Consider the following 26842-nt stretch of genomic DNA (forward strand, 5'->3'; position numbering starts at 1 on the left):
ATACTGATCATTTATATATATACTTTATAGGGTCTCCGACGATTCCTTCTGGGTGTTACAAACTTCGTGACAAACTTAATATACCCTGTTCAGGGTATAAAAACGGAATTCGAGATCGATACTGTAATAATTTTATGAATAATAAAAATACTGTGTTATCAAAATTTAGGCCGTGGATACCACCGTAAGTCATGGTTTTAAAGATCTATCTATAAAATTAGTGTCAGAGTACAAAAAAACGATAAATTTGAAAACTTAAAATTGAAATAAATTTATAAAAAATTCAAGCTAAGGAAAAAATCATAGCCCTAAAAAAATCATAAACCCTTATTTTTTCAAAGCAAAAATAATACGGATTTTTTTTAAATATTAACAGTTATAAAAATAAATAAATAACAACTAAATTTTCAATATTTTCTAACTAAAGCAGTATTAATAGAGTTATAGTTAATATTTAAAGACCTGTAAAAGATCACGTAGTGTTATAAACAATACCAAAATACATACCAACAAACATACAAACCGCAACGGTAGCGGAATTTCAGTGAGCACGAGCCGCACGAGCGTTCGTATGTGTGTTTGTGTGCGTGTAACTGATGCCGCTGCTGACTAAGTGACCAGTTATAGTTATAGCCCACTTAATTGGTTTATGAAAATTTTTTGGCCAGCACAAAAACAATAACAAATTAGCGCGTTTTGAGTTTTTCGCCCCTTTGGTGTCTAATTTGATTTGAATTGAAAGTATTTATTATAATTATTTCCGTTTTTTAACTACAAATCTATAATATTAATATTTTTGTTTGTTTGTTTGTATGTATATTTGTTTGCCATGGTGTTTTTATGGCTGTGCTAAACGCAAAAGGCGTGAATTGCATCAGATCCAACAAATTTTAGAATTCTAACTCTATAACACAGCGTTCTGAAGCTGAAGGTCAAGTAAAAGTTTGATCGTTCATAATTTCATATAATTTATTTATTTTCAGGTGATTTTAGAACCTTTGAGAATATGCAAACATATATATTTGTATATATTTGAATATTTGTATATATGGTAAGTCATTTATTACATTTATTTTAATAAAATGCAATTAATTTTAATTTGAGGCTATACGCTTTTGCCAAAAGTTCTACTTAAAAGTTTAATTAGAAACGCATGTAATTGTTTAACATTTCTTGAAAATATTTTGGTTTCTATAGAATCAATGGAAACATATTCCGAAGTTTACACAAAAAGAACGTCGGATAGCTAAACCGACACTCCGCCAGCATAAAAGGACGGTAATGTGAATGAAAGCAAAATAAGGCATACACAAGTTAAAACTAGGACTGAGCCTATACTTGACTATAAGCTCAGTCAGGATAATAAAATAAATATGAGTATAATTACAATTCATTCGACCTTATAAAAGTACACTCAAGATTTACATTTAGTAAAAGACTGGCCTATTTGAACTTTGCTTCTTGTCAATCATCCTCCATCCATCCTCCTATGTTAATGACGAAAATATCGAAAAAGTTAAAGAAGCAATGCTAGAAAATTGTCGTGTTGACATCAGAGAGATAGTAGAAGATCTCAACATCTCCTATAGAGAACATTTTGGTTATTGTTTTGGGTATATTACAGGGTCCGAACTCGAAGTGTAACCAACTTCAGACCGCCCGCTCAGCTGTCGCACTGGAATCAGCTGTTTATAAATTTGCTGAATGACAGTTCGGAGTATTGTTCCCAAGTTCGGAGTATTGTTCAAAAGCGTTTTGCCAAAAGTGAACGCCAAAAATAAAGTGATCAGCGATGGAATTCAAACGTAATAGTGTGATTGCTTTATATTTAACTGGAAAATAACAGCCAGCCATTGTTCGTGAGCTCAAACACCTTAATGTGAATAAAGTTTTTGCTTATCGCACCATCACTCGTTACAATGATGCTGGTAGCATCGCAAAACGCCATGGAGATGGTCATCAAAAGACTGCAACGTCACGTGAGATGGTTCGGAAAGTGAAGAAGCGACTAGAGCGAAATCCACGACGAAGTGCCAATCAAATGGCTAAAGAACTGAAAATATCTGACCGCAGCATCCGACGCATATTGAAAAGCTCAATGTCAAGCCTTACAAGTTCCAAAAGGCCCATGATCTCACACCGAAGGAGCAACAAGTAAGACTTGAGAGAGCAAAGCAATTGCTTCGCTTGGCCGAAAGCAGTCAAATTCCGAACATTGTGTTTTCTGACGAAAAGATTTTTCCAATTGAGCAATTCGTAAACTCTCAAAACGATAGGGTTTACTTGACCGACCGTTCATACGAGAATCTAAGTCATCGGTTGGCCACCAGGAGGCAGCACCCGCCACAAATAATGGTTTGGGCCGCTGTCACCGCAGATGGGCGCTCTCCAATTGTTTTCATCGAGCCTGGCGTCAAAGTAAATGTGACATATTATCGGGAAAGTGTTCTGGAGCCTGCTTTGAAGCCGTGGGCAAACAAACATTTCGGTCGCAAACCATGGACGTTTCAACAAAACTCAGCACCTTCTCACAAAGCGCGAGTGAACCAAGAATGGCTGAAAAACAACGTTCCGAGCTTCATTACGACCACACAATGGCTTTCGAATTCACCAGATGCGAATCCAATGGATTATTCTCTCTGGGCCATTTTAGAGAGCAAGGTCCGAAGTAAAAAATACACCAGTCTCGAGATGCTGAAGAAAGCCATTGTCCGTGAGTGGGACAAAATACCAGCAAGTCACATTCGGGCAGCTTGCGATTCATTTTTTGACCGTCTCAAGGCCATAGTTAAGGCAAATGGTGGTCATATCGAGCAAAAGTGAATTGGTCCTGAATTTTTGATTATTTTCACAAATTTTGTACTTTAAAATAAATAAAAATAATTTTCCTTACCGAATTTATGGCTTTTTTAATTGGTTACTCCAAGTACCGGACCCTGTAATGTTAGACTCGTATAAAAAGACCTAAAAGAGATGTCCCATTCTTGTAAGATCGTGACTGACTTTTTAGCCCAACAAGAAACGAAAGACATCGCTTAGCCATCGTATTCGTCACATTTGGCTACCTGTGCCTTTTTTATTTCCGAATGCCATGCCTCTATTTACCCAATATATAAAAATCGCCGGACAAACTTTTTATATTGTAAACAAGCATTGCCAAACACAAACTAATTGATATATAGAGATCAAACTTCCATATACTTTGCTTTGTAAATTGCAGTCATATGTTAGATACTAAGGCTGAATACAAAGTGAGTTAGGTTAGGTTAAATGGCTGATCAAAAATCGCATAGAAATAAGAACTCCTATTTTCAAACTATAAATGAACAAAACGCTTAGTAGCCAACACAAATTTGCATAGGCGTTCAATTTCAACTACCGCCAGCTCAGTGGGATGTCTGAAAGAATGCGCTACCAAGAGTTTAAGTCTTGACCTCCCGAACGCTGGACAGTCAAAAAGGAAGTGTTGAGTTATTTCCACCTCATCTTCTTCCATGCAGCTTCTGCTTATGGCGTCTGGTAGGATTGCCAGAGTTCGGTTTGGCGATACCATGATCCAAGTGATACGGAATGAAGTCAAAGTAAGTGAAGATTTCCGGGTGTTCAGACCCGTGTTCTTTTAGAGACTCTCTGAACCTGATGGCAACTTTCGCAGTCATACATCTTACGGTGATGTCCACGGTGTCCAATATGTGCTGGATGCCGTTAAGTGGCATGGTTGGAGTGGACCTTAGTGCAACACACATGCTGATGAGCGCCGTCGGTTGAACGCTCTCGAGTTTCTTTGCAAGTGTGGTCTTTTCTAGAGCCCTCCACCACATAAAAACTTCATAGAACATAATGGGCTTGACTATGGTATCGTAAAGCCAGAGGACCACTTTCGGTGAGAGACCCCACCTTTTGCCAATGGCTCCTCTGCGGTAGTTCAAGGCAATCGATGCCTACTTTGCTCTCTCTTCGATATTCGGCTTCCATGAAAGCTTTCTATCCCTTAGATATTTAACTATATCTGCTGATTGCAGACGGATGTCTCCCGTTCGCGGCAGCGGTGCCGCCGGAATCTTGTGTCTTCTAGTGAATAAAACTATCTTGGTTTTACGTGGGTTGGCGAGACCGCTTTCGACTGCGACACTGACACACCCCTGCGTCAAATCGTTGTACAAAGTGGGAGAAAGCCTGGTAAATACAATATACCTTCGGGTTATTCAAATCTCACCATCTGAAGATCGTTGACGGTAGTTGACGGTGCTTCAAACGTTTGCATAACTATCAGATAGGCTGAAATAAAGCACAATCGAATAGGATAAGACATATGTATGTATACGAGTGTGATTTCTAAGTGTTGTTTCGGCCATTTTTAATATGTCATGTTTTGTAATTTTTTTCGTTTTGTTTTTACAATTTCATCATATCCGTACTTTTTTCGAAATGAAGCTGGTGATACCATTACTGTCAACGGGGAGTGGTATAGATGGATGATAACTAACTTCTTTTGGCCGCAATTGGAAGAAGCTGATCTTGACAACATCTGGTTTCAGCAAAACGGGGCTGCGTGCCACACAATACATGCCACAATCGAATTATTGCGAGAAAAGTTTCGAGATTCGATTATTTCAAGAAATTGTGACAATGAGTGTTCAACAAGAAATTGTGATTTAACACAATTTTAATTAGTTTTTCTAAAGAAATCATAACACTCGTATTGGAAAACCTTGTAGAACCATAAAGCAAAAGAATAGATATTTAAAAATTTGGTTTCACCAAAAACCAAAAGAAGAGAAAACATGTTCCTAAAGAAAACAGTAAAAAACAGTTGATCTAGTAGTAGTAATCTAGCCAAAGCATGAAAAATTTAAGACAGCTAAGTCTACATTCTAGCGCTACTAACATTTAGCCACATGATAAATACGAAAACATCCGTGACCGAATCGAATTGGGTAATCCTGCATAACTTATAAGCAAGTCCTGACACTAGCTGTTTTACTTGCAAAGTAATAAATATATTCTTATTATTTTTATCAAAATATCAAAAAATGGAAAGTCTGGTAAAGTCTTACATTTACATATTTTTTGTTTTAGAGTAAAATTCATATTAAAGTGAAGTAGTGTTTATAACTGCTAACTATTTTTATAAACAAACATTTTAAAATAATTGGTTGTCAAAAAAGTCTTGCGGTATTTTCGCTAGTTGGCGCTGAAAACGCGTAGTTCTAGTTTTATTCGTCGCATCGGGTCATGCTATACCTTTTTGGAAAGCCCATTTCACGCGCTAACACGTGTTTGATTGATTGTCGTTTCTTTTAAGTCGTTCGTGAGTTATAGTTTCGCAAACATGGAACAAAATAAATAGAAAATACGGCATATTTTACAGTACTACTACGATAAAGGCAAAAATGCATCTCAAGCCGCCAATAAAATTTGTGCAGTTTATGGACCCGATACAGTTTCCATTTCCACCGCACAACGATGGTTTCAACGTTTTCGTTCTGGTGTAGAGGTGGTCGAAGATGCGCCACGCTCCGGAAGGCCTGTCGTCGAAAATTGCGATAAAATCGCTGAATTGGTCGAAAGAGACCGGCATAGTAGCAGCCGTAGCATCGGTCAAGAGCTGGGCATGAGTCATCAAAATTTCATTTCAATTTCAATAAAAAAAAAATCAATAAAAATACCGCAAGACTTTATTGACAACCCATTATATAGATATTTGGTATGGACATATGTTTATTTAAAATAATTTTTATGAACAAAGGAATATATTTTTTTCAAAAACACTTACACAGCCCAAACAATGTACGCCGCCTTCGAAAGGAATCCCATTTTCGACGCTTTATGCAATGCGAGCAGGAAAAGTACTACAAATTATGAAACACCAGAAGTTATCGGTTCTATTCATATATAGTACAGTATATAGCAGCTATCAAAGTACAGACGCCGCAGCACAGCTTCAGTTTGCGAACGAATCCGAGGCAGAAGCGGCAGCAATGCTGCACTTGAGCAGCTTAAGCTTAGATGGACGCTAATAGCGGCAGGCAGCGGCTTGTGCGCAATATCACAGCGCAAACACAACGAAATAAAAGCGCCTATCGACGTACAGCCTTCACTGTTGTTATCACAAAGCGCGGTGCTTTTCGGCAGATATTATTAATTTTATGTAAGCAATGTTTTTTCTTTATTTTTATTGTTATTATTATTATTGGTTTTTATTGTATGTTGGCACTTGTACCCTTTTTTATCACTCTACTAGTTTTTATCACTTTACCACCACTTAAAAAGTGAGTATGTATGTAAATAAGTTTTTCAATTTACACTCGTTTCCTCGCGTTAATAAATAAATCGTGCGTAACTATAATTGTTATTAATATTTACGGAGAAAAAATATACTATATGTTTATGCATAAGTAAACCCGGCGACGATAATACATATTCATAGCGCTATTTCCATACTTATTTTAGATTAAACGGCGAGTAATTACACAGGCGACTTTTAGATTAAAATAGTTTTAATTAGCGACTTTTTTGACTGCACACTAAGATAGGGAAGTTCAAGTGAGTGCCAATGTCCTTGAAATATTTTAAAATTTAAAAAGGTTGGGTTGGGCTATGATAATTTTTATAAATATTTGCTTATGCCAAAAATTATATATTCAATTGTAAAATTGGGTTGTGGAATAGAAAATATTTATTTTCTTGCAACACAATTTTTTAATAGCTTTAAATATTTTAATATTCATGAAATAAGTTTTATTAAATATAATTTGCTGCTTTTAATGAAATATTTTATTTTTTTTTATATTTTATATTTTTCATTTCATTGTATTTTATTTTTTTTTATATTTTATATTTCATTTCATTTTTCATTTTTCATTTTTCATTCAAACAATTAATTTGATTAATTATAAAATTTTGTTTCATTTAAAAATATTTTAAAAATTTCATTATAATTTTTTTAATAATAATTTAATATTTTTTCATTAATATTAAGTTTTTTTAATTTCGTTTTATTTTTTTTTATGTATTAATTTTTTTCTCTAAAGACAACACAATTTTTTATCAATTATACATTTTTATTGCTCTTAAACAATTTCATATTTTAATTAATTTGTTTTTTTTTTTTAGTTTTATTTTTCATGTCACTGTATTTAATTTTTTTTTATTTATTTGAAATTTTTTTTTTGTGAATGACAACACAAATTTTTAATAATGAAATGTATGTATGTAATTTTATTAATTATAAATTTTGGTTTCGTGTAATAAAATTTAACATTTTAACTTATGTTTTTTTTAATTTTTTCATTTCATTATATTTTAGTATGTTCTTAGTTTCATTTTAAAATATTATTTTTTTGTTGTAAATGACAGCAAAGTTATTAACTTTATACATACATATGTAAATAAAAAATTAATTTTATTAATTGTAAAAATTTGCTTTATTTAAAAATACTTAAAAATTTTAATTTATATCTTTTTAATAATATTTATTTTTTTGTTCATTTCATTTTATTTTTTCATTTTTATTAATTTTTTTATTTTTTGTGTTTAATATCTTTATAAAATTAGTTTTATTTATTATAAATTTTTACTGCATTTAATACAATTTTATATCTTAATTCATTTTTTTTTTGTAGTTTCATTTTTCATTTAATTGTATTTTATTTTAATTTTATTCTATTTGAAATTTTATTTTTGTAACTGACAATACAAATTTCTAATAGCATGTAATTAAAAAAAATGTTTTTTATTGATATTTATTTTCCTATTTAATTTTCTTCTAAGTTTTTAGTTTAGTTTTATTTATCATTTCCTTGTATTTATTTTTTTGTTTGAGTTTTTTTAGATAATGACAAAACAAATTTTAATTTTTTTTTATTTGGTTTCATTTAAAAATACTTTTATTATTTTTTAATGTATTTTATATTTATAAAATATATATATAAAATTATTAATATTTATTTTTTATTTTAATTGTTTATTTATTTTTTTTTTTTGTAAATGTCAACATAATTTTTTAAAAGCTTTATATTTTTATAAAATTAGTTTTATTAATTAAAAATTTTTAATGCATTTAAAAAAGTTTTTTATTTTAGTTAATATTTTTATTTTATTATTTTATAATGCTTCGGATTTACTATATTAATTCTTTATTTTAATTATTAAGTTTTTTGTTAAAAATTCAAAAATTTAATTTTCTGTTTATAATTTCTTGTTTCATTTCAAAAACAAAAATTGTATCAATTTGTTTATTTAATTTTTTTATTTTTTTTTTATTTTATTTTATTTTATTTTATTTTATTTTATTTTATTTTATTTTATTTTATTTTATTTTATTTTATTTTATTTTATTTTATTTTATTTTATTTTTTTTTTTTTTTTTTTATTTTTTTTTTTTTTTATTTTATTTTATTTTATTTTATTTTATTTTATTTTATTTTATTTTATTTTATTTTATTTTATTTTATTTTATTTTTTTATTTCATTTTATTTTATTTTATTTTATTTTATTTTATTTTATTTTATTTTATTTTATTTTATTTTATTTTATTTTATTTTAATTTATTTTAATTTTAAAATTTTATTTTATTTTATTTTATTTTATTTTATTTTATTTTATTTTATTTTATTTTATTTTATTTTATTTTATTTATTTCATTTTATTTTATTTTTATTTTATTTTATTTTATTTTAATTTATTTTATTTTATTTTATTTTATTTTATTTTATTTTATTTTTTTATTTTATTTTATTTTATTTATTTTATTTTTTTTATTTTATTTTTTTTATTTTTTTATTTTATTTTATTTTATTTTTTTTATTTTATTTTATTTTATTTTATTTTATTTTATTTTATTTTATTTTATTTTATTTTATTTTATTTTATTTTATTTTATTTTATTTTATTTTATTTTATTTTATTTTATTTTATTTTATTTTATTTTATTTTATTTTATTTTATTTTATTTTATTTTATTTTATTTTATTTTATTTTATTTTATTTTTATTTTATTTAATTTCAATAAATTTATTTTTATTTCGCTTTTTATTTTCGCTCGTCACTTTGTCACTGGCGTTTTACATATCAATAAGAGTCTAAACAAATGTCAACCATGGTCGCAAAAACATATGTACACCTACTTAGTTATAGCTATATTGCCGCTTGCTGGCTTATTACATGCTTTGGTCTGCTCTTATCACAAGTTCATTTAACTTTTCAGCCTTCAGCTTTACAAAACACTCATATAGCCAATCAGAAAATCAAAAAAAAAAAAAATCACAAATATCTATTGCACATGTGTATATATGTACATGTATATCTCGCAATAACTGATAAGCTTTCTATAAAACAAAAACTGCTTCCTGTGGATATCGCATTTGCTATTTTAAAACCAACAATCAATAATAATATTTATTCAAACAATTGAACTATCGGCGAACCTGATATGTGTTTGCACGCACTTTTGTACACACATACATAAATAAATATAGTATATATGTATATAAGTGTATATGGACTTATTTATTTATTATTTTATATCCAGAAAGGTAGCTAGTGGTATCGTTTTTCACTTTTTATTTTATTTTATTTTTTGTGTCTGCTTCCTCTTCCATAAAAAAAACATTTGTTTATGGAAAACTTAGACCATTTCCTTTGACCAGTTTATTTAACACCTTTCAATAATCATAATATTCAATATAGAAATAATTTTCTGAGCTCATTATAACGCAGTCCTGAGCAAAAAAATAGCATTAGAGAACGAATACGTTCAACTTTTGATTTTGAAACGACTTCTACCTAATGGGTTTTTTATGATCTAGGCATTCTTGGAAAACTTTGACAGATTTTTGACACTTATGGGAAAGTAATTTTATACTGACAGACTTAACTTGGACTGAATGAAAACGAATACTGCTCAGTACTATAAACTAAGATGTCAAATTTACCGAGGTCCATAGTCAAGTGTTCCCTTTTTAAGTGAGGTCAATGATTTATGCGCATTTTCAGGTAGATGTTTGAAGTCAGTTTTCTTCAAGTGAAAAAATAATAATATTTGAAAAATTTAAAAATATTTGAATACAATTATTGTTATTTAGAAACTCAGGTTACTGCGTTTTTATTGTCGTAATTTGACACACATGGACAGACACAGACTCTACGCTTGTTTGTCATACATTAAACGAAGCACTTGAGCCATGCAATTAAAGGCGAGCTATGCGCGATCACAACATTGAAACACTTAAACATTGTTTGAAGTAAATATTTATAAATTTACACTATTTATTAAGTAATGCTTTGATATCTTTTGAGGCAATTGTTTATAACGAAATGGAGTTGCCAAAGGGTGGAAATTTGTAAGTAAAAGAGAATTAATCTCAAACACTTCAAACTCTATTTAGAATTTTTTCAAATTAATTTTTCAAAATTTTTGGAGTTGATTTGGAATTACTTTCGTTTTCCTAAGCATGAATAATGCATATTTACATTGTGACAAAGAGTACACGGAAATTATAATTTAAATTACCCAGGTACATGATATTTCAAATAAAATGTATTTTTATAAGTTGATAGAACTGTTCTTAACTACTTGACAAATATGAGCGCGATCTGTCAACCAGTTTACATACTTACAGCAGCTGCTTGGGACTCTACACCTTAGTAGTACGTTGCGATTTTTACAATGGATAAAAATATCGAAGAAAGCATTTCTCTCAAATTTTGTATTTTTAACCAAATTTCGTGTGCGGAATCGTTGCGAAAGTTGGTGATTCAGCTTTATCAAAAACACAAGTCTACGAGAGAAACAAATACTTCAAAGGATTGTCTCGTTCCCGACGACGTTCAACCGCTTCAACTGATGAAAATATTAAAAAAGTTAAGGATATGGTGTTTGAAAATCATCGGGCAAGTGTTAGAGAGATGGCAAGAGAGCTTGACGTTTCTCGAGAGCTCATGCGAATGATTTTGGTGGATATTTTGGATAAGAAACGCGTTCTTGCTCGACTCGTAGCGATAAAGCTGAACTTTTTTCAAACAGAGTACCATCTTTTTGGACAGCCTTGATTATGCGAATTCCGATCCCACATTAATAAAGAGCATTATAACTGCGGATGAAACATGGGTTTATGAATTTGACATGCAAACAAGTCAACAATCATCGGAATGGAGGGAAAAAGACGAGCCGAAACCCAAAAAACCATGGAAAAGTCGCTAAAAAAAATCAAGGCGATGGTTTGTTCTTTTAGATATTCATAGTTTGGTGCATCATGAATTTGTTCCGAAAAGGACAAACGGTCAAGAAGTTATTTTTGAGGCGTTTGCAAGAGAACGTTCATCGAAAACGGCCGAAATTGTGGAAGAACAATTAATGGATTTTACATGATGAGAATGCAGCACGCATCGAGCCATGATTGTAACCAAATTTAAAGCCAAAAACGCAATGAAAACCATCGATCAATCACCGTATTCACCAACTCGGTGAATTTTTTCTTGTTCCTCAAATTAAAATTGCCACTACGTGGAACTCGTTTTCAGTCTATCGAAGAGATAAAACAAAATTCGCTGAAGGAACTGAAGGTCACCCCAAAAAGTGCTGCTGAAAAGTGTTTTGAAGGCCGAAAAAGTCGTTGGCATAGGTGTATTACAGCTGGTGAGGACTACTATGAAATCGACAATCTATCTACAATTTCCGGACACTTTTTTGTGACAATGTGTATATATATAGATATTTATGTAGACAAACGAAACGAATTGAAAAGAAATCGAGAAATTTTGTTGTATTGAATTTGAACAAGAATGAAGTCAATATAAAGGAAAATATTCCGACAGATCGGTCTTTTTTGGAATATTTTCTCGGGACTTCTAACGACATTTTTCGGAAAAAGAGCTCAATTGACCCCTCAGACTGGATGCTATTCTTTGATGACATTTAGGGGTTGCATGGGTTGACGGGTTTCAAAAAATCGCATTTTATTTATGGTCTTAATAAATTCTACAACACCTCTAGAATATTGTCCTAAATTTTTCAAGTTGATCCGAGTAAAAGTTCCGGAGATACATCCCTGAGGACTTGTGCCCTCAAAGTTAGTTAAGCTAAGTGCACCATCTTTAAACGCATTTTTTTTCGAAACAGAGTTTTTGAAGTCAGTTGGCAAAATTTCTCGAGAACTACTCAACCGATCTTTATGAAATTTTACATTGGTCTTTGAGATACAATTCTTAAACATTAGGACGAGGATTTCTTTTCGATAACAACTAATTGAAAACAAAAATGTTGCGAAATTTTCATTTTTTTGTAAAAATCTCTTTCAAAAATCTAATTTTAATTTATTTTTCCTTTGTCCAAGTTCTAAGTTAAGGTTTTAACTAAAACACGTATTTATTCACCTTAGAAGATCCTATAAGGAGTTATCCTGCTAACGCGGGCGCAACTTTTTTCCAAAAAATTCAGAATTTTTGTGTTAATAGTGTATGTTTGTAGGAATAAAAAATTCTAATAAAAAATTAAATTTTTATATGAGAAAAATTTTTTTAAAAAGACTGTTTTTTACCCGAAGAAACCCATGTAACCCCTTAAAGTAAATTAAAACCTATAATTACGCTCTTACTTATTTATAAATTATATAAAATGCCGCTTCTAGAAAAATACACTTTTTAATAAAAAAATTTCGAATTTTTACCACAAGAAGTGGCACTAAAAACTCGCCTCAATTACTTAAAAAAAATATTTACTCGCCACATAAACTTTAAAAAATATTTGCCAATTTATTTTTAGTTCTTATTGACAAAAAACAATTACGCACTGTTCACACAGGTTAACACTTGTACACACAACGCGACCACACTTAAAAATTTTGTTTTTATTGTTTTTAAAAAATTATGCTAAACTCAATATTGTTTTTAACTTTGCTGTTCAAAAATTAACCGTATGATTTTCACCATTTTCACAACGCGACGCAACAGTAACAAAACAAAACCTAACGCCGTCGAGGTCTCAAGAATTCTAAACGCACTAGAACAGTGCGCAGCGAACGTTATCTGCCGAACAGTTAGTTGGGAGTGTGCGCGCGCGAATCCAATTCAAATTTAAAATCACCAGGCGGTAGAACTCAGCCGGCGATCGATACACAAGCCAAGCGTGCGCTCGTAAATATGTATGCATATATGTATGTGTGTATGTATGTGCGCTTGCACTCTGCTATGGCGTGTGGCATTCGCTGCTGCACACTCGCGCCCATGCCCATACCCATACCCATGCCCATACCCATGCCCAAGCCCAAGCCACTATGGCATGCCGCTTGTCGGCAAGCGTAATGGAGCGTACGCGCCCCCCAAAGCACCCATACAAGCACGGCTATTTCACGAACGCCAAGCTACTATACAAATAACGCTCGTAAATAAGCAAATAAATAAATGTGGAAAAAAAGGCTGGTGAATGAGTGCTACTGTACGCGCGTCGCTGGTGATAAACGCCAGTTAGAAAGGCTTATTATTTAATTGCTTTAGTGCGGCAAGTAGTCGCAGCTTGTTTCATAGCCGAAATGAGCTAATAAGCCAAACAAAATCAAGCGAAAACATACGCTTTGCAACTTGTCATAGTCATATTGAAGACATACACACACACATGTACTTACATATGTACAAGTATGTACATGTGTCGCGTTCGATTGTCTCAAAGTGCTCCTCAGCCAATCTGCAAATTAATAACAATACACGGCTTGTGTTCAGGCTCAAGGCACAAGTGCATGCATACTCACGGTTACACATAGATAATATATATATATGCATGTATGTACATCCATACGTATGTATATATCTACATTGTATGAGCAATTCTCAAAACGTTCGATACACCAAAAATTCTGAGTCATTTCTTCAACACTTAGTTTTCCATATGGAAGTACTATATATACATACCAAGCATTGTGTATACATATGTACACTCGTGCTCGTAAATTATAAGTATTGTACAAATAATGGTATATGCATCAATTGTGATTAGAGTTTTTTGCAGCAGTCATTGAGGCAGCAAGCAATCATACAAGTATAATGTTATAATCATTCAGCAATTAGTTTTATTAAAAACATAAGTAAACAAATAAAAAACATAAATACATATATACATATGTATGTAATTACAGGAGAATATACTGGCGCATGATTACAACGATTTGCAAATACTTTCTTTACAGCTTCAGTATTCCACGCAAGCTAAAAAAATGCAGTTATATCAATTCTAAGATAAAACAAGTAAGGAAGCCCTAGGTTCGGTTGCAACCGAATATTTTATACTATTGCAACTTGCAGGAATCCAAGCCAGAGGAATACCTTAAGGTATAAAATCTTAACTAGACGTTCGGAATTCAAATAATTTTATATACAAGGTCTGTCGCAAAAGAAACAGGACTGTTAAAAAAAACAACAAAAAATTTATATTTTTCAAAAGTTATATTTTTTTATTCAAAGTAGTTTTCTTGTGCTTCGATACAGCGTTTAGCCCGGTCAATTAGCATTTCAAATGAGTGTTTAAGGTCATTTTTCGGAATGCTATTGAGAATATCGGTCGTCGCCTTTTGGATAGCTGAAATGTCCTGAAACCAGTGTCCTTTCATGGGCAAATGAAGTTTTCCAAATAGGTAAAAATCACAGGGTGCCAGATCAGGTGAGTGGGGTGAGTGATTAATGGTTAATATGGAGTTTTTTGTCAAAAAATCAGTGACAAGCGTCGACCGATGACACGGCGCATTATCGTGCAACAGGCGCCAGGACCCTGCCTCACGGTATTGTGGTCGAGCACGACGAATGCGTGACAAAAGACGCTTCATAAAACCAAGGTAAAACACAGCATTAATCGTTTGGCCAGGTGGGACGAACTCTCGGTGTACAATACCCTCGGAATCGTAAAAACAAATCAGCATTGTCTTTATTTTTGACTTCTGAAGACGACCGACTTCTGATCGTCACAGAGGTCCTCGCGACCTTCTTGGAATCGCTTAAACCACTCATGCACATTATCATTTATCATTTTATTTTCTCATCATTTGAAATGTTTCAGTAAACGTTTTCCCAAGTTTAAAACAAAATTTAATATTTGCTCTTTGTTCAAAATGCATTTTACGACCGATGACCAAAAGCTGCTGTCACTTTTTGATCGATAACATCGATTGTAGTTATCCAATTGTCTTAAAATTTTTACGAAATGTCAACAAGAGATCAAACTTTTTATTTCATATACCCACTAATAGGTGGCGCCACCAGAAACAGTTATATTTAAAAAGTTCTGTTATCTATATATTTTGCGACAGACATAAGATTTGTAAAAAGAAAACCGTTATATATATAACCTTCCTATGTTTTTTACTGTAATTAAAAAAAGACAAATTTAAAAATAATTCTGCTTGTGGATTATTTTTATTTGTCTTTTAAATTTTTTTAAAAAAATTAAAAACTTTAATTCTGCTTGTGGATTTTTTTTTATTTGTTGACATAAACCCGCGACTTCAAAAAGCCGCACAAAAAGAAGTCTGGAGCGGTCAAATCAGGCGATCTTGCTGGCCAGTGCAAATCGCCAAAACGGGAGTTTAGGTGCCCGGGAAATGCATCCTTCAGTATATCGGTTGTGGCACGTTCTGTGTGTGCCGTTGCACCGTCCTGTTGGAACCACATGTTTTCCAATCCCAATTCAACAAGTTGCGGCAAAAAGAACTCGTTGATCATTGCTCTGTAGCGCTCACCACTCACAGTAACCGTTTGGCCCGCGACGTCTTCGAAGAAAAAAGGTCCGATGACTTCTCCAGCGAAAACAGCACACCATACAGTGAATTTGAGCGGGTATAAGAAGCGTAAATTTTGCTTATTTACGATGGAAATGGGTCTCATCCATCATGATTATTTTTGATGAAAAATCATCTTCCTCTTGGTGGTGATTAAGGATGGCTTGAGCGTATGTTAGACGCGATTGGCGGTCAGCAGCTAACAGCTGATGCACCGTCTAGACTTTGACGGGAAACATCTTCAAATCTTGTAGCAAAATTCGCTGCAAACACCGTCGACTGATACCCATTTGCGTGGCACGTCGGCTGGTCGATGTCGACAGCGCTTCTATGACATCTTCGGCAACAGCAGCAATATTCTCTGCAGAACGGCTATTCCGGGGTGTGCCACGCCTGGCAGCATCTCGTGTTGTACCAGTCTCTTCGAGGCGAGCGGCTAAACGTCGCAGTGTTTCACCAGTAGGCGTCGAACGGCCAGGAAATCTGCAACGAAATTCACGTTGTGCCAAAGTCACCCTGTATATGGCAGTAGGGGTAGTGACGACGCGATTTTATCTATTAACTATTAACATGCCACATACTAAACAAATGTTCCCTGGGTTTCATAAAAGTGCCTTACATGCAGTCACCAAACATATGGAGTAAAGTCAACCGGATATTCGAAAATCTTTATGTCCCTATTATATGGGAGCTAGGTCAGGTTTTCCAATTGTATCTGTTTAAGTCAGAAAGATACGCTGTTTAGAGCAAGACATGCTCTCCCATTTTCATTGAGATAACTCAAATATTGGCCGATATATATACATATGCAGCATAAGGTCACCCGGAAGTTCGAAAATCTTTATATTAGTTATATAGGGGCTGAAGGAAGTATTGACCGGGTTCAACCTATGTATTTTTATACACAGAGATACTATTGTTAAGAAAGGTTTCTCTCTGAATTTCAATTGTATATCCCACATTGACCGATATTTTCTGTCAGAAGTGAACTATAGTTACTGAAGTCCAACTTCCGGTATTTAGGGGATTGAACAGTTTTGCTTGGTTTTGGGAAATTTTTGGTCATAAGGTGGCATACTTTAATAGAATTATTAGTGCAAATTTTTAACCCGCTGTATCAATTACTTCTTGATTTGTGTACTGGAAAATGAAGAAATCAAATTTAAAAATGTGCTATATGGGAAGTAGGCGTGACATAGAAATATGAGAAGAATGTCACATACCAAATTTAGTCGAAATCGATCAGTCAGGTCTCGAGATATGTGATTTCGCCAAAAAGTGGACGGTTCTACGCATATAGTCCAATTTTTATCACGGCTTTCCTAAAGCCTTCTCAAACCATCTCGGTGGTTAAACTTAATGCCTCTCGCGCTCTTAGTAATTTCAAACAGTACCGTTATATGAGTAGTGAACGGTGTTATCTTCCGATTTCATCCATTATTACATTGTCGGTAGGATTTTTTATGTATTCGTGCTAGCGGAATTTTGGTTGTTGTAGCTTAGGTGGGAGGTATTTACATTAAACTTATTAGAGGACGGAGCCACGCCCACTTTTTCAAAATTTTTTGCCCACAGGTGCCCCTTGCTACTGCGATCCCCTGTGTCAAATTAGCGTTTTATATCTTTATTTAGTGCTTACTTGTGGCACTTTACAAGTTCTTTGTTAATGGTGTTTTGTGGGCGTGCCAGTGGCAGTGGTCCGATTATGACCATCTACGAACTCGTGATTTGTTTTGTACTAAAGAACTCGCCTAACGAGTTTCATAAAGATGTCTAAATTTTTACTTAAGTTACAGCTTACTCAGACGGACAGACAGACAGACAGTCACCCCGATTTCAACTTTTCTCGTCATCCTGAAGATTTATATTTATATATATCTATCTCGCTTAGTTTTAGATGAAATGTACAACCGTTAGGTGAACAAAACTATTATACTCTGTAGCAACAGGTTACAAGAGTATAAAAACGTTAGCTTCGGTGCAGTCTAACTAATAGTGTTATTTCTTATAGCATTAAAGGGTATAAAATGATACCATAGTAAAACATTTTTTATGGCAAAATTCGCTTTTTTTATTCAATATATAGTAGTTCCCTTCAAGTGTGAAGAACTGATTATAGCGACCCTTCAACTTTTCCAAACCTTTTTTGTACTACGATTTGTCTCTTGCTTCAAAGTAAGCCCCAATTTCGGGGATCACCTCTTTTTTGGATGAAAATTACTTCCCAGTGGCGCATTGTCTTGGTGAAACAGCTTTTTCTTTTTCATCAAATGTAACCGTTTTTCGACGATTTCGTACTTCAAACGAACCACTAACCTTAGTAAAAGACACTTAGTCAATAAAAATTATTCCTTGTGCATCCCAAACTACAGACTCCGTAACCTTGCCAGCCGACTGTTGCGTTTTTCCGTCGGTTTTTTTTTAGGATATACACGTTCAGTTTATATCTTTACAGTACCTGCCATTCCAAATAGCATCACTTTGCTATCATTCAAAATTATTTTGTGGACTTTCGTCGGTAACAAGCTCTTTTGGGCATCCACTGCGTTCATTGTCTGCGGTGCTCATTTCACCACATCAAAACATAGCATACCACTTTTCAACGGTTGATAGTATATGCTTGTACATAAGCTCTTTGAAGGTTAGAGCTAACTAAAAATCAAATCGGTCTAGTAGCGCCATCTGTATGTCAGGTCGATCTGAATTATATGATACGAGGCAGTGTTGCCTTGGACAATTATCCGATAATTGTGGTTCCGACATATGAGACGCTCATTGGGGTGCAAAAGAGATGTGCCAAATTTCAGATCGATATCTTTAAAACTGAGGGACTAGTTCACGTATATGTATATAGATAGACAAGCAGACGGACATGGCTAAATAGACTACGCTCGTCACACTTATCATTTATATATGTACATATATAGTTCCCGAGTTTTTCTTCTGAGAGTTATGAGCCGAATTGAAACCACAAGGCGGTCCATATTTTTATCTTTACTTTAAAATTTTATGTATTATATGTTTGTATGTATATCACAATATTGTATGAATAAAATTTAGCATAACCACAGACCTACAAATATATGTCTTTCTATATTTTTACTCACAACCAACTATACATTTGTTTGATGATATACAGTGACGAGTCAGGAAAATATGAATGGAAATTGAAGTTTCTGAGTAAAAATAAATTTTAAAAATAATTAATCAACGGAAAAATGATTGCCCATTAGGCTAGTTCTTCAAAATGCGGACAAAGAAAAGTTGAAAATCTCGCAACATTTTTATGATTATTTATTAAGGACTTTTTTACTGAAAATCATTTCTATTTTTTGATCGACAATGCTTGAAAATTTAATACCCTGATTACCTATCTTTCTCTCTCTCCTCATTGAATATGAATTTCTTTTTTAACTTCTTCTCGTGAAAAGCAACAAAATTTGATGTTAAACTAATCACTAAAAGTTTCAATTGATTTCTTCACAAGTAGGCTGAACAATTTTTATAAAAAGGCGCCGAAATATCTGAATTCATACGTTTTTTAGTTCAATCGAATCTTCAAAGAACACGCATCTATATAAATTTCACAGCTGTCAGAAAACAAAGCATTATTTTTGTTATAAAAAATTGCTCTAGATAGCACCAAAAATGGCTTAACGAGTGTTAGCTGTCGCATTTCTGAAACTGACTCCCAGTTGTTGTTTGCTGCACAAAGTTCTCAAGTTTATAATTACCAAAAAGGTGTCAGTTTCGGCGAAACATAACATAAAAATGAATCGAAGAGTTTCCATTTTTATGCCCAAACCTGTACATATGTTAAGCATATATGTCTACAAACAGTGTATAATTGTATCAAATTTTGAAGACAAAAATTTGACAGAACACTTATTTGCTCAAGCCGCATCTCTCATCCCACACACACACCCATTTAAAGTGGGCAAATAAAAAACAATTAACTATTCATAACAGTAGATCCACCCATAATTTGCAGCGAATAGTATTAGAGTATTTACTTATGTACATACATACATATGTATATGTACATATGTAGATGGCGTAGTTTACTTAGTGACATATTTTTTGGACAGACACGCGTAAACGAATAAGTAAAAAGGTGCTTAGGATGGATGTTTGGTGTATAAACATCGAGTTGATCATAAACCGTTATCAAATTGTTCATTATCTTTAGGTATACGTTTGAATAGAAAATTGGATAGTTTTCTAGTATCGATCTGTGACAAGTTTTTATATGAGAAAATGCTGGTAGTGAGTCATCCTCTTTTTCCAGCAAACAGAGTATACACACATACTTACATACATACTCGTATATACGGTTGTCTTATGTCGAGCATCATAAAGATTTAATTGCAAAAATTTTAATTTCTCTAAGTGATATGCGCATCGCATTAATTTTTCACGCCAGACAATGCACGAACGTGTCTATGCGTAAGTAACACAAACATACATACATACATACTTAATATAATCCGTAAAAACTCAAAATGATAAAGCAGATGCATTTGCTTCACACCTGCTGACAGCCAATTAATTTAGTATTCAAAACACTTCCTACCTCTTTCATATTTATATTGCGAATTTCATTTATCCGTTAATTATGGCAAAAAAGTCAAGCGTTTTTTTTTCAAGATATATTTAGACATAGTACCATTTTTGCTTCAATTTTTATGAATTAAAAAGCAGGTGCCCACTTAGATAACATAACTGTAACCTAAGGATGCCTAGGTTTGGTCGATGCTAACAGGCTGTGTAAACTGACTTGAGCAAACTCAAAAAGCTCCGTTAGGATCGGGAAGCACCTCTTCAAGCCGTTGAATACCAAACGAGGTTTCAGACAAGGCTACTCCCTTTCGTGCGAATTCTTCAATCTACTGCAGGAGAAAATTATTCGAGCTGCAGAGCTTAATCGAGCAGGTACAATCTTCTATAAGAGTGCACAGCTGCCGGCGTACGCCGATGACATCGATATCATTGGTCTCAACATCCGCGCCGTTAGTTCTGCTTTCTCCAGACTGGATAAGGAAGCGAAGCAAAAGGGGCTGATAGTGAACGAGAGCAAGAAGAAACATCTCATGTTGACAATCATAACTACGGAACCAGCATTAACACCAACAACAACGTCTGCCTTGAAATCCAACGCAGAATAACTCTTGTACTGAGTAACACGTCGAACTGAGTAGACAATTGAGAAGTAAACTCCGCTCTCGGCTAGCAAAGACAAGTCACTCATTATCCCCATCCTGCTGTATGGTGCGGAGGCATGGACGATGACCACATCTGCTGACTCGGCGTTACGAGTTTTCGAGAGAAAGGTTCTATAGAAGATTTATGGTCCTTTACACATTGGCAACGGCGAATATAACAATCGATGGAACGATGAGCTATGCGAGTATTCGACGCAGGACTATAATAAAAAAAAATATTATAATAAAAAATAAGATTACCCTCTTTCGTGCGTGCGACTGCGATATCCTTCTGGCCTAGAGTAAATCGTATAAGGTTTTCCGATCTATTGGCTCTTAGCAAAAGCAATCTCTACTATCTAACTATAAATATTCTATACGACAGTCTTTGCCAAAGCTCTATGGGAAAGGCGAGGTAGAATCATATTGGCACTTTCTTCTCCAGATTGAAATATATCTCCTTTGAAGAACCCAGCGAAGGGAACGGAATTGATATTAATCCTTCGTCAATTTAGGTGGATCTGGTGATACACTTTTAGGAGTTTTTGGCTAACATGAATAGCCAATGTCGGTTCAAGCGAGATCCATCGATTTTGAATCAGCCCTACGACCTAACCTAACCTCGATCTAACTACAAAACGTCCATTGTACCGGCACCCTCTCTCTTTTACCGGCTTGTTATATGCACCTATGTCAACCTCAAACCCTAAACCACAATTTATTATCCCTTATAGGAATACTAAGATTAATGAAATGAAAAATTTATTGGCGACATGAAAATTTCTTTTGAAATCTCTACTGCTGACCTCAACTTCATCGATAAATTTAGATGCTTACAGGTTTCAACTACTACATAGTACACCTGGGTACAGTAAATGTGTAATCAAATTACTAGTTATCATTTGAGAGATGAATAATCGGAAATATAATGAATGCATATTTCATAATTTTTAGCAACAAGTTTAAATCGAATGAGCAAACAACTGATAATTGACGGTTGATGTGTTTATTAGCTCATCGAGGGTGGAAATTAAAGCGAAATTAACCACGTATTTATATATTTATATATGTAAATATGGGTATTTCAAATAAAGCGCTGTTTTAATTACAAATGTACACACATAGGTGTTTTTATAACGGCATTCATGAATAATAATTAACTAGTGACCGCTAACACGCCCCCATACGCTTGTGCAGGTGTGTATGTATATGTTTATAACTGCAAATCAACTAATTAAATCAAATTGTATTATATATGTATATGTATATATACACATATACATACGTTTTGTAGTTGCAGTTCAATAACCGAAAGCAATTACAACAATTAAGAACGAATTAGCGAAATTGTAAAAATACCATAAAATAATCTCAAAACATGAAAAAATGATGTATTTTGTTGCCCCGAGGCTAGAATACCCTGCATATGTAGACATACAACTAGCCACTGGCAAGCTCAAGGCCAACAAATCACTCGGCCCGGACGGGATTCCTGCAGAAATCCTGAAAATAATCATTGAAAGTGTAAAAGCCGCACAGCGTAGATGGCCTAAATACAAAAGAATAGTGTTGCTGGTGACATTACGGAGGCTGCTATATATATTTCTGGCCTAGGCAACGCTAAGTGTTGCCAGGTGCAATCTGACATTTCCATTGGAAAGTTTGACATTTTTTAGCATAACATCACTCAGAACGTTTTGTCATTTAATCGTGAATTGTTTTATTTACAGGGAATTCAAAAATTCATCTCGGCCAAAAAATGGAATTAACTCGTGAACATTTTCGTGCGATCATTTTTCACAACTTTCGACGTGGATTATCACGACAAGAGTGCATCGATGAACTAAAATCTTTGTATGGCTATGAAGCACCATCCTATAACACTGTGAAAAACTGGTACAACGAATTCAATCGTGGGCGACGCTCGCTCAAAGACGAATTCCGTGAAGGTCGTCCAAAAACAGCCGTTGTGCCAGAAAACATCGATGCCGTACGTGAACTGATAATGCAAGACCGTCATGTAACATATGTACCTTCAGATAGAGGCATGCCTATGCATTTCTCCCACCAGCATACATTCGATATTGCATGAACACCTGGCCGTAAAAAGGTTTGTTCTCGTTGGATCCCGCACAATTTAACAATCGCTCAAAAAAAGGCTCGTGTGGATTGGTGTAAAGAAATGCTGAAAAAATACGATCGCGGTGCTTCAAAAGACGTTTATAAGATCGTCACAGGTGACGAATCATGGATCTATGCGTATGAGCCCGAAACAAAACAGCAATCGACCGTGTGGGCCTTCCAAGACGAGCCAAATCCAACGAAAGTTGTTCGTGGAAGAAGCACTTCGAAGCAAATGGTCGCCTGTTTCTTCGGCAAAACTGGTCATGTGGCGACTGTTCCGCTTGAGCAACGTAGGACGGTCAATTCTGAGTGGTACACCACCATTTGTTTGCATGAAGTCTTCGGAGAAATTCGAAAAACGAACAAGAGAAGACGAATCATTGTGCACCATGACAATGCGAGCTCTCACACATCGGCTCAAACCAGCGCCTTTTTAACCGGCCAAAACGTCGAATTGATGGGTCATCCGCCGTACAGCCCTGACTTGGCACCCAATGACTTCTTTTTATTCCCACACATCAAGATAATAATGCGTGGTGAACGATTTTCTTCGCCAGAAGATGCTGTTGAAGCATTCAAAAACCATGTTCTGGAGGTGTCTCAATCGGAGTGGAAAAAGTGCTTCGAAAATTGGTTTGAGCGCATGCAAAAGTGTGGCGAATATTTTGAAAAACAATAAAAATCATTTTCGTTGATAAATATTTCTATTTTCATTATTAGGACAGAAATATATATAGCAGCCCTCGTAAATGTCCGAAACGCCTTCAACAACGCTAGATGGGTGGATATGATCGACGCCCTCCAAAAAATCTTTAAAATTCCCGACTTCCTCAGAGCTGTGTTGCGGAGCTATTTTAGCAACAGAAAATGCTGCACCAAACTAGAGTGGGATCACGCCAGGAGCAGCACAAGGATCCTTTTTAAGCCCAGACTTGTGGAACATCAGCATCGACGCTTTATTAAAACTCGAAATGCCAGACAAATAGTCCCCAGAAGAGGCGCAAAGAAAGCATAATCAGGTCATGATACGGACGCAAGCATGGCTCGACTCACACAACCTTCAACTCGCTACGAAAAAACAGAGCTACTACTGCCAACAAAAAAGCACAAACCCTTCGAATTAAGTATGCAAAAGACTACGGATATTCTTAGGACACAAAAAAGCAGTAAAATACCCAGGCATAAGACAGGACCCTAGACTAACCTTCTGGGTACAAATCCAGCACACCGCAGAAAAGGCAGCGCAGATCACCTCCCAACTGAACAGCTAATGGCCAACATTGGAGGTGCCAACCCAGAAAATAGAAAGCTTCTCATGTCGAAGATAATCAGCGTCCTATTATACGGAGCTGAGATCTGGGAAGACGTGCTTACAGGATTTATCCAGAAAGTAATAGGACTGAGTTTCTTCCGCCGCGACTGCGCTTCGGTGCGCGCATCGACTGGATTCGGTAGAGGGCGTTCCTAGTTAACGAACGAGCGACTGGTCAGTTACCTCCGAGCACCTGGAGAGTCAGGACAAACATTTCCCAAAAAAGAGAAGAATAAGCAAATCCAAAGTGAAAACGATGCTCATTGTCTTTTTTGATATCAAAGGCATCGTCCACCATAAATTTGTTTCTCCTAGACAAACCGTCAGCACCAAGTTAAAGTCCTCAAGAGACCCAAATGAAGGACCAATTGGGTCCAACAACACATCGTAGCCGATAGGAAGTTGCACCACGACTACGCCCCGGCTCACACCGCATTTTTTGTGAACAGCTACCTAACCAAGGCCGGATGTCGTCCCTCGGACTTTTTTTTGTTTCCTTGCCTGAAAAGGCCGATGAAAGGCAAGCATTTTGAAATGACAGAGGAGATCCAGCATGCACTTCGGCTTTCAAGGCCATTTCGGAGCCTTCATGACACCTCCCATGCTTGGAAATCACGCTGACAGCGCTGCATCGACGCAGAAGAAGTTTATTTTGAAACTTTTTAAATAATTGTAACGATTGGTTCAATAATAATTTTTATACTCTCGCAACAAGTTGCTAAGGAGAGTATTATAGTTTTGTTCACATAACGGTTGTTTGTAAGTCCTAAAACTAAAAGAGTCAGATATAGGGTTATGTATACCAAAGTGATCAGGGTGACGAGTAGAGTTGAAATCCGGATGTCTGTCTGTCCGTCCGTCCGTCTGTCCGTCCGTCCGTGCAAGCTGTAACTTGAGTAAAAAATCAAACCACCACAAATCGGCCCACTGCCACGCCCACAAAATGGCGGAAACCGAAAACCTATAAAGTGTCATAACTAAGCCTTAAATAAAGATATTAAAGTGGAATTTGGCAGAAAGGATCGCATTAGGGAGGGGCATATGTCGACGTAATCTTTTGGAAAAGTGGGCGTGGCCCCGCCCCCTACTAAGTTTTTTGTACAAATCTCGGAAACTCCTATAGCTATGTCAACCAAATCCTATAGAGTCGTTTCCTTCAGGCATTTCCATATACAGTTAAAAATGGAAGAAATCGGATAATAACCACGCCCACCTCCCATACAAAGGTTATGTTGAAAATCACTAAAAGTGCGTTAACCGACTAACAAAAAACGTCAGAAACACTAAATTTTACGGAAGAAATTGCAGAAGGAAGCTGCACCCAGGCTTTTTTTAAAAATTGAAAATGGGCGTGGCCTCGCCCACTTATGGACCAAAAACCATATCTCAGGAACTACTAGACCGATTTCAATGAAATTCGGTATATAATATTTTCTTAACACCTTGATGACATGTACGAAATATGGGTGAAATCGGTTCACAACCACACCTTCTTCCAATATAACGCTATTTTGAATTCCATCTGATGCCTTTTCTGTATAATATACAGTACATTAGGAACCAATGATGATAGCGGAATAAAACTTTACAAAAATACGGAATTTCAAAAATATGTAAATGACGGATAATGAAATCTCGATTATCACTTATCATGCGAGAGTATAAAATGTTCGGTGACACCCGAACTTAGCCCTTCCTTACTTGTTTTTAAATCGACTCAGTTCTATTACTCTCCGGACAAACCCTGTATGCTTCAAAAAATGAATGCCAAAGAATGAATAATAGTAAAAGATTAGATAAAAGAAAGAGAAATTTGAAGTTTCTGTATTTTTTCTTTAATACACCCTGTTCGAGATATAAAAATTACGCTGCAGCATTGGTAGGCACGTGATACATGGACGTCATTCTCCCAATACTGCAAAGATAGTCAATTTACATATCTTCGCAATATCAAATGACGTAGTATATGTTTCACTTGCCTACTAATGCTGCAACTTAATTTTTTGGAGATTATTTTAAGTTGTTTTTACACCATATTACACACACATATATATGTATGCATATAGTATTGCGAAGATATAAAATGACGTCTATTTATATACGTGTTTCTATTTTTAATACCGATATGCTAATTGTTTTATAGCGGCTAAAAGCATATACTAAGAAATCAATCAGTTAATGCGAAGCCGTCAACAGATTTCACAATCACACATTTCTTCAAATTACTATTATTAGATATGTATGTATATATTCCCGTTAAATAACAGCTTCTGAATATTGGCTCTAATGGCAGGTGAAATGATGCAGCGCTCTTAATTAGTATCAAGCAATCAACTCATAGGTGATAGCTGTCCAGGACCACCCCCTGAAATATTCATTTCGAAATTATAAACAAATGATTTGTGTATAAATTATAACGACATTGCGGAGCCCTTTTACTACT

General features: G+C 34.5%; 1 protein-coding gene across 3 annotated transcripts in view; it reads right to left on the reverse strand.

Moving 5' to 3' along the window:
- Window positions 1-26842, reverse strand: part of LOC126759042 (E3 ubiquitin-protein ligase HECW2) — a 48332-nt gene that overhangs the window by 13056 nt on the left and 8434 nt on the right. The window contains exons 1-2 of one of the 3 annotated variants that reach the window (XM_050473602.1): window positions 12793-13019; window positions 5777-6343 (exon numbers count right to left, since the gene is read on the reverse strand). The exons of 1 other annotated variant lie outside the window; for it this stretch is intronic. In XM_050473602.1, coding sequence (XP_050329559.1) covers window positions 5777-5817 — 41 coding nt within the window. In that variant the 5' untranslated portion in view covers window positions 5818-6343; window positions 12793-13019. Of the gene's footprint in view, window positions 1-5776; window positions 6656-12792; window positions 13020-26842 lie in introns of those variants that run through there. One more of the 3 variants, XM_050473603.1, reaches the window with a different exon arrangement.

Source organism: Bactrocera neohumeralis, chromosome 5 (genome assembly GCF_024586455.1).
Source record: "Bactrocera neohumeralis isolate Rockhampton chromosome 5, APGP_CSIRO_Bneo_wtdbg2-racon-allhic-juicebox.fasta_v2, whole genome shotgun sequence".
Lineage (NCBI taxonomy): Eukaryota > Metazoa > Arthropoda > Insecta > Diptera > Tephritidae > Bactrocera > Bactrocera neohumeralis.